Source organism: Symsagittifera roscoffensis, chromosome 4, assembly GCF_963678635.1.
Source record: "Symsagittifera roscoffensis chromosome 4, txSymRosc1.1, whole genome shotgun sequence".
Classification (NCBI taxonomy): domain Eukaryota; kingdom Metazoa; phylum Xenacoelomorpha; order Acoela; family Convolutidae; genus Symsagittifera; species Symsagittifera roscoffensis.
Window position 1 is genome coordinate 14,023,690 of NC_087065.1, and position 9,910 is coordinate 14,033,599.

General features: G+C 36.7%; 1 protein-coding gene across 1 annotated transcript; it reads right to left on the minus strand.

Annotated features, from left to right (window-relative positions):
* Positions 1-933: 933 nt before the first annotated feature.
* LOC134844596 (rhomboid-related protein 2-like) lies at positions 934-9,676 on the minus strand. Its single transcript, XM_063861352.1, has 9 exons — positions 9,511-9,676; positions 8,786-8,844; positions 8,322-8,486; positions 6,792-7,004; positions 6,369-6,511; positions 5,775-5,887; positions 5,420-5,520; positions 2,944-3,004; positions 934-1,839 (listed from the first exon to the last, which is right to left on the minus strand). The coding sequence occupies exons 2-9, from the start codon at positions 8,834-8,836 to the stop codon at positions 1,595-1,597; spliced, it is 1,092 nt and encodes a 363-aa protein (XP_063717422.1). The 5' UTR covers positions 8,837-8,844; positions 9,511-9,676; the 3' UTR covers positions 934-1,594.
* Positions 9,677-9,910: the final 234 nt, after the last annotated feature.

Sequence of the window (9,910 nt, forward strand, 5' to 3'; positions counted from 1 at the left end):
CCAAACTATGTTCAAGATTTGCAGAGTGTACCAGACTTGACATAGACAGTGTAGAGGTCGTTGACAAGCAGCAGATACCGGCCGATCTGACAGGACTGCAGTCGAAAACTGATCGGAGACTGGATCAGATAGCGATGCAATTGCAAATGCAGGGCTCGCGGCAGAGTGAGTATGCAAATAAATATTGATATGCAGAACTCGAGAGACGATGAGTGGACGACAGGGATGCGGACGACCACCGAATGGATCAGGTGGCTTCGCAGATGCAGGATATGATGACAATGATCGACAGGTTGGTTAATTCAGTAATTCCCGATCCAGATCCTGAAAATCTGACGGGGCAGGACCCAACACAGAGGCCGACTTGTCTGAACTCGAATGGGAATCACATTCACATTGATATTGACAGCACATTGATATTGATCTGAGACAGAAGGTAAGACGTATAGCATTAGGAAAAGAGGCAAGAGAAAGCTATACGAAAGTACTTGATTTTCTTAATAAAATAAACTCTTAATTAATTCATTTTTTAAAATAAACTAATCCATTAAAGTTTAATCTAAATTGTAATTTAGAAAAACACTAGCAACTTTTTGCAAAAACGTTAATGGTTGTCCACTGAATGCTCATCGTTACCATCTTCTTTGTATCAGTTGAGTTGAACAAGTTCAGCTGAACAGGTTTATCAAACTTTGAGTTAAGCTCATAGAAAACAACTGATAATTTGTGTTCGCGACCATAAGATGACAAATCATACCAGAAAGAAAGTGATAACATGATGTCATCCCTGAGAAAGAAGCAGGAACAAACTTATTGCATCACCATCCAATTACGTCATTAATTGCAATATATAGAACAGCTGCGGATCTATAAATTTTATTTTAAACAAACCTCAGATTAAAATTGGTAGAATTCATTTAAGTACGAGTTCATTTAAGGACCAATTTTTTTGCTCGAGCTTTCTTTTCAAAAAGGTTGCTTTTTATTTCGGTTAAGTTAACCACATCATTTTTATCCAAAGCCTCCATTAAGGGTGACTATCTGAACAGCCAAAACCCGAAGCAGATCCGCACCTGTGGGAAAACGGTTAAATTTGAAAAAGATCACTGCGAACACATGAAGCGATTCATTTTTACACACAAAGCATGTTAAGGAAAGAGTCAAGAAATACATGGCAACATCCAATTATCGCAAGGGTAATAACACCGTTTAACAATTTCGAAATAATTAATTCACAATTTCACTATTTGAATATAAAAGATAATTTTAGTAATAATGATTTATGTTCAGAACTGGATAAAATCTGCTCTCTTTAAGGCGAAGTTTTGATTTAACTCATCAAAAAGAAGTTTGAAGGCAATTCGAGTGGGATTAAATTTCGATCAATTTCGCAATTTGGACAGTAAAAAAATGAGGATAGATCCATAAGGGAAGAGCTCTTGAATATTGTGGGCATATATTTTTATTGTGTGCCTTCCGTTGACCTCAATAGCAGTGGTGCATTGTAAAGTAACATTGAATATAAATACTACATTCGAAGAATTCCATTTCAACACTGAAACCGTTTCGACCATCTGATCTTCCGACTGCGAGATCAGTCTTCTTTGTTGAGTTCAATTCCAATGTAGATACACAACAGGAGCACATCCATGATGATGTATATACAAAGTGCAATCCAGAACAGTACTTGTTCGTGCAGCTTCTTCTTGATATTCCTCAGAATGACTATGCCCACCAGGAACCCGGCTATGGCTCCGAATATATGGGCCATATACGCAGTGGGGTTCACAGCATCAGAGCCATAACGTCTGTACAGAGCGGTACCGATGTCAACGGTGGCTAAATTGACAAACATTTTAACATGAATTTAAATGAATTTTAAGTTAGATGCAGGCAGAAGAGTGGACAGACACAATTTCTCATCCAACCCAATTTTGAATTCTATATAGGGAATGCTATATGGCTCATTCAACTCTTCCAGTACTGATTTAAATACAGTGCTGATTTAAATTGACCTGACAAAACGAACATTGGTAACTTAAAACGCGTTTTTCTCAAATTGGGTTAGAATTAGACAAAAAGTGAAGAAAACAAAAGTTGCTTATATTTTTACGAGAATTATGGTGCAAATTGTTTGTTAAATTCGGCATTTTGGCAATGGGTCATTTTGGCTTTTTTAGTTTATCAAGAATTACGATAAAATTAAAAAGTTAGTTGATGGAGTTATATCAAAAGAAGTCTCTTACACATGAATATAAAGGGAATTGACCTGACAAAACGAACAAAATTCTAGCAGGGTAAAACGTTTAATATCTGTTTTAGGCAAAGCTTTTGAGTAGTATGTTTTGAAATTGAATTAAATTTTGAACTTTTTTTTGGTTATGAAGCAAAATATATTTTTTACAGATTTTTTAAGATGCTCCCCTTGTAAAACTTTGTTGGGTTGATTAAGAGGCTTCTTTCGATATAACTTTTTCATCAATTAACGCGTTAGTTTCTGCGTAATTTTTGATAAACATAAAAAGCCAAAATGGCCCATTTTTGGGGTACAATTTTAGTTCCGAGTTAAAAAGTTCCGAATTTTATTTTTTTTTTAAATTCGGAACTAAAATTGTACCAAAATGGGACATTTTTGCATTTTTTTGTGTATCAATAATTACCCTGAAACTAACACGTTAATTGATGACAAATTTATATCGAAAGAAGCCTCTTTCCCAGCCCCAACCAAGTTCTCTTTGTCAGTCATTGTCTAATCCTAACTCAATTTGACAAAAACGCGTTTGAAGTTTCCAATATTTTTCGTTTTGTCCGGTTAATTTAAATCAGCACTGTGTAAATAAACTCAATGCAAATGGGAATCAGCACATAAAAATTGCGATGTAATTCACCTCATGATAAAACCTGGCTAGTAAGTAACGATTCTACTGAAGTAGCGCAACTCACCGTAAAGAAACAGCAGAAGCAATCGAATCAGTCGGAAGAGCCAGTTCATTTCGCTCCAGTTCTGAAACAACGCCAAATCTAACTCATTAGACAAAGAAACAAGACCGCCTGTATCAAGAGCAAGCCCTGAGTGTTATAGCCTTTTTCAATTTTCCCATGCCATACATAACAGGATTGTAAATGAAAACTCTTTCAAGTTTTGAACTCAGGACATTGATACATTTAGTCAAGTTGGTGTGCACTATTTCGTCCAAAAACTTTGATAATCCGGAAATGATTTGGAAAAAGCGCGGGTTAGCACAAAATTGAGAGTCAGAACAACGCACAGCCTCTTCTCTCTTTTACGCTTATACCGTCCCGACGAGGTAAAAAATAATAATAAATTTTAATCTGAACCCGTGGGTTTTACACTTTGTCTTCGTGTATGTTAGACGTGTATGTTAAACTAGTCAGAAAATGTAAATGCAATTAACACACAGGCAAAGCAGAGCTTCGCGACACTTGCGACAAAACACACACATAGCTTGGCAAACTAGTCGACAGGAAATGAGACAAAACCGCTTAATCTCAAAAAGTTTAGAAAAAGGTTAGCAAAAAAACCAGAACAGTTTTTTCGGCATTTTTTTCTGAATATTTTTCTGTCAATCAAAAATATCGGAGATTTTTCGCTCACCAAATGACAACCATAAAGCCAATAAAACGACATAACAAAAGCCGAAACCTTTCAAGCAAAAAAAAGATACGAAAAAAAAAGAAAACTAAAGTTAAATTCAATCGCAGTTGACAAATTTACCATCAAAAGCAAATTTCGAATTAAGCGCATATTGAAAATGCAAGCCTGCTCAAATGCGTCTGATGATTTATGAAAGAAGAGAATTTGAAATGACCGCCAATTTCACCGTGGTCAACCTGTGAACAAAGAGTTTTCGATAAAAAGCCGAGCACCCGGTTGCAATTATCGCAAGAGTAAACAAGAAAACCAAGAGAGCCTTTTAATATAGCTACCTGTTAATAGAAACTCAACGCAGAAGCGAACCAAAGCTTTGCATCCCTTTGCGATACGTTAAAAATCGAAAGGCAGCTAGCCAAAAAACTTGTTCGAAAAAACCAGTTTAAACAAAAATGAAAAAACTATCAATTTTTTTAAAATTTGTTTGGCTGATTTTTTGGTTGATTTGGAAGAAAGCAACACAAACCTGAGAAATATAATTGCCAGTTTGAAACACAGAAACGAAGAGAGAACACGACAACAAAGCAGCTTTATAAATGGAAATAAGAAAAATAGAAAGAAGTCTCGAATTAGTAAAAACATTGCTATGTATTTGCTTCGAAACTGCGACCTCGAGAATTGGAGTCTCACTCCCTGCCAGCTTGCGCACGAATGCTTAACAGAACTCAAATACCAGTCACAAATAAAGCAGCTGTTTACGATAATAAATTGCCAATGCGATGCAGCAAAAGGGGCACCGAATACAAACAGACACAATTTTGCAAGTAATAAATTGGAATATATCAAACTAAAGGCATTCACACTAACTTTGCATGTAAGAAAACATAAAAACACATTATGTATAAATTATTCATTTCAAAAATTGCCATATATATTGACTTGGAAACTTTCTGAAATCGATTTTTTTATTGATATTTGAAGCAAATAGCTTTCTTTGGTTCATTTGAATATTGAGAAAAGCATCAATTGAGTTAACTTATTACTAATCGAATGTCAAAAGACATGCTATCAAAAGCCTAAAGGTGCCACAAATAGTGGCACCAATATTTGCGACTGAGGTTAGAAAAAAAAGAAAAGTGGTAATATACTACTTACGTTCACTTAAATTCACAAGTCTAATATGTATTGAAAAACATCATTCATCAAACGGTAACTGAGCAGACAAAATTTGAGAATACAAATGAACAGAAAATAGCTGTAAAAACTTTCGAGCTATAAAATCTTAAACTACCGTTTTTTGCCTTCCTCCTTCCCTTCAAGAGCACAAATGCAACAAAAAATGTTTTGACCCTTCAAATATTAGGCAAATAAACAGATATATTATCAGCCGAAACCATTTAGGCCGAAGAAAGAAAAAGTGAAATGAGAACGAAAACAATCAGCAAAAAAGGCTAAAAATCTGTTTCGAGGCATTGCATCAGGAAAGATGCCAATCGCAAGCGTAATAAAACTACCCCAATGTAAGAAAACTAGATCACTCGGTTATGTTGATACTTACAAAATATCTTCAGACTAGTTTTGATAATGAAAACATGTGCTAGAATTACGCCCTGTATCAAAAGCTAGGAACTGTATCAAATGCTAGAACTACATGCTGTAGCACCTCTTATATGGAAATCAAAAGTATAGAGATAAACTTTAAGTGACGGTCTTGTAAAGTGACCATAGAGACTTGTTCGCGATTATAAGACACTGGCTCTCTCAATTGTAATTTGAAAAAAAGTTTTAAGATTTATGCTCAAGTACCATGACTATGTTGGCGAGGTACGCTGCAAGTAAGGCGTAGACTCCTGCTGAGGCACCGCACAGATACACGTTGGGGTCAATCACCGCAGTCGCCAGAGACCCTATACATACACATATTAAGCTACACAGTATTTGGACAATACTGACAACATTTATAACAGAGGCGAAGCTGCACTTCGCAAACATTATATCAAAAATGGAGTCTTTATATCAAAAAAGCTGAAAATTACAAAAACAAGTCAAGAAAGACAATACGCTTTGAAAAAAGAAGAACTAGCTGACAGCCGTATGTAAATTTCTAACGTATCGTGTCTTTCATGTGCGGAATTAAATTAGTTGACACGATATTCCTCACCTGCCATGACTCCTGTGAAGTAGATGATGATCATGCGAATGGGTCCATGCACTATTTCCAGAAGTATGCCCACTACCAGCTGGAATATCAAGTTTGCTCCAATGTGCTCAATCCTGTAACATCGCAACAAAAATATTCCCAATTCACTACATGCTTATTATTACAGGACTAATCTCAAGCCCGAACATTTTCAACGCAGCTTCTTTACTTCGAATTTTTGAAAACTGGAAGTTGATAAGCTAGCATAATTTTCGGTAATCATTCCTTCGGGAGCGAGGGGATAACCGCAGTCATTACTTTGATACCCAGCTGTTCATTTATTGTTTTGGTTGAAAACAGTTGGCCAGAAGGCTCTTTCAAGACCATTGCCTATTGAACGCACATTTATGCGAACGATAAGTTTGAACTCCAAGGCTGACTAATGTTATGTTATATAAGTTTTCCCATTAGAGGTAATGTATATAACTAAGATAACACGATATTTTCATTTTTAATTTTTCTTCAAAATAAATTAAAGTCGGCAGATTTTAAAGATTTTTGTGATATAATAGTCTAGTGCAAAAAGAAAACAGAAACACGTGTAGAAGCACTAACCCTGCATGTACTAGTAAGTAGGTGAAGAATCTCCACACTTCGACGTGCTTGCTGGGGTTGAAGATGAAGATACTTTGGATGGGCACTGGCTCAGTCAGTCCTATCTCGCCCATGTCCACGCAGTAGTAGATGAACACTATCAGCTAAAACATATCATCTTCTTTACATTTTTAACTTCACCGTCACAATTGGTGTGTGAAATCTCTTCCCCGCCCACTATTTTTAATACCCCATCTCTATACCCCGTCACCTCTTTTTAACAGCTTTTTGCGACAAACGTACAATTCTCTTAAAATTTTTGTGATGCTACCAAAAAGTACCAATAGATTGATTGGCAAAGCATTGCAACAGCCAGAAAAGAGCCAAACAGTATGCCTTTTGCAGCGTTCTGCTGTATTGCTTCATGATGCGCAGTGTTCTTACTTCGGCTAGCGATATGAGTGGTATGAAGACTGGGATCCATCCATCTTCGGACATGACGTCCGTGTATGTCTGCATGCGGCTGTCACTCAACAGTGCCTCCCGCATGGCCACATTGGCCAGTCTGCCCCTGAACCTCTTCCTCACTTTGTCCCTCATCTGCCTAACATCTTCACTCATCCTCACGTCCTCGTCTGTTGTCGTATTGCCCATCATCTAAACATTTTTTTTTTAATTAATTTTTTTTTTCATTTTAATATTATTCAGGGTAGGTGTCTAGAGTTTGTTGTAGTGGGCAATGCTGTTGCCCTTTGTTTATCCCCTCAGAGTCATAAAATAGTTTTGGTGATAGTTTGAAATGAGCTTAATTGATAACTCATGCTATTGTTATATGATTGAGAGAAATGAATTCTTTCTAACATCACGAAGAGACTAGGGCAAAGAGGATAAATCTACTGTCACCGGACATAGAGAAGTTAGAATTTGCTCAAATAGGTTCTTTCGGAAGCTGATTATGTCGCGGAAAGACAGCGGACTAAAAATTAAGATATACTTGGTCTCGCGTCGAAAAAAGGTCGTATCTATGCTAACGATTCAGAAATTGAAAGGTCCTGGGCGCTTATACCAAAAAGCTGGACAATCAGACAACATAACTGCTGATGAGATTATTTTGCTAGCATCGGAGAAGTCAGCTTTCCAAAACATTTGCTGGAATCCGTGGCAGATTTAGGGGGGGGGGGGACTTACGCCTTCCTTCTCAGACCAACCCGAAAATTTTTCTACCTTTGGCGCCAATATAAACTAATTTTGAAGTGGAGCGCGTGCCAAAACTCCAAAAAAGTGTCCAAAAACGGTTGCTCAAAATAGGGTCTTTATAATGTTCTGGGAGAGCTCGGAAAATCAATTTGGTCGACCTAAAAAAATCGACAAACTTTTGAAAATCCGCCCCCTCGAGAAAATCCTTGATCATCTCATGTTTGAATAGTTCTTTTGTTAGCTATTTTCGATCTTCAGCGCAAACTTACTCATAAAAAGGTATGCTGGAAAATTGATGTTTTTTTTGCAGGACACGTAACTCTTTCAATATTTTGCCCGTTGTTTTTCCGCAACATATGAGTAAGTCAAGATCAACGGCTTCGAAGGAACATATTTGAGCTCATACATTCGAATTCCTTGTGTGGCTTGCCAAGATAATTAAACAGCAAGGACACCTTGGAAACAAGTAAGAGTTTTTGTGCAAAAGACTGGCTTCTGATTGTCAACAAATAAAGTTTATAGGAAAAATACGAAAGATAAGCATTGTTTCAACTTCAAACTTGCTATGCGGTTTTATAACTCGATTTATCAGACTTAAAAAGTGAATAGTCAGCCTTAAGAATTTTTTTCGAAATTTATCTATGTAAATAGAGATACCAGTCTATCTGTTCATCTCCTGCAAAAGCTTTCAACTCATTTCAATAGTTAAAATATTATTTCATAACAAGAAGCGAGGTTGCAGGGCAAGTAAGATATATGGATTCTAAAGAGACTCACGAAGTCGAGGAACTCCTGCCGAGTGAGGTATCCATCCTGGTTCCTGTCGGCGAAGTCCAGCAGGTGTTTGATCCTGTCGGGCGCCAACTCCTCCCTCAAGCCCCCCTCGTGCAACAGGCGCTTGAACGTGTCTATCGTGATGAAGTTCTGTCTATGCACGTCATACTAGAACAAAAAAAAAAAACAGAACCTAATTATAGCATCATAACCACTCAGCAAACAAACCTCAAAAGTATGTACTAATTGCCATTTACAACGCAGAAAGATCTTCAAATACACCAGTAGCTTTTATTAATTTCAATTCACTCCAATGAAGAACAAAATTTGGAAAAAAGTTTGCAATAAGAGAAAACATCCGAACCCTACTTATATGAGCACTATTGGTTCACCAGAAAGCGTGAAGACTCTACCACGCCAAATACTTTGCTACATTGTAGCAGAAATGCATTGAAGTCTGAACTTACGTTAGTGAAGACTTCGTCCCATCTTCTCCTCTCTTCTGCAGACGAACCCATGGCCGAGTCTGAAGAGAAAATTAAAACATTTAAAAAAAATTCAATAAATCAAAAACTTTTAGGTTATTTCTTCAAAGAAATTTGAATAAAAACAAGCAAGATATCCGCATTGGCATCGAATTCAGGCCGAGGATGGAAAGGGTTAGCAGTGGTGAAGTGGTTACGTCTCCGCCTCTCAATCGAAAGGTCGGATGTTCGAGGCCCACCATGATCCGTGCTCGTTGCTTGAGGGTGAGGCAACATTACCCAGCCCAGAAGAATAACCAAAAAAATTGCATGTAGTTCTTAAGCAGGGGCACAACAGCGGTTCGCCGTGATGAGCTGTACAGCTCGTATGTTGGTCCTATCCCTCGTGGATTAAAAAAAATGATTTTGGTTAGTCTCGAAAATATGACCATTGTTACCAGCGAAAAATTCCAAAATTTGTCTTGAGATCACCGAAATGGATAAAACTTTAATACCGTCTCATGTCAGTTTTTTCCAAATAAATCCACAAAATATCAGACAAAAGATGGCTGATTTTTGCAATCAAAATCCACTTTATTGTTCTAGATAAAGAAATGCTTAATTTCCATTATGTTTTAATTGCAAAAGAATCTCAGTTACAAATGAATGTTCCGGGATTCTTATTTCATACAAAGCAGTGACAGAACAATGACCTACAAACTACTTACTTTGAAAGGCGGTTTCCTAGCTGTTGTTTGAAGTCTGGCAAAAATTGGTGCGATCTTTTTTAGTTGTTCGTATAATGCAAAAACTATAACGTAGACAAAATAGTCTCTAAAATAAAATTTTACCAGTTGACTAACGAATATGAGAATGTGCTTAAAATTTAATGAGATTGAAAATCGAACATTCTTAAGTTTATATTGACTTAGCAAGACAACACTGAAAAAACAAAACATCACCATTCAAAAGAAGAACAGTTTAAACTCAGAAAATCCTCCTTTGATTGAATTTGTCTGATCTTAAATAAAATCTAATCAAGACAGGACAGCCGTTTGCTATGCAAGTATCACAAAATTTTCCGACTGAAATAAATTATTTGAAAAAATCGAAAGTAAAGACATTTTT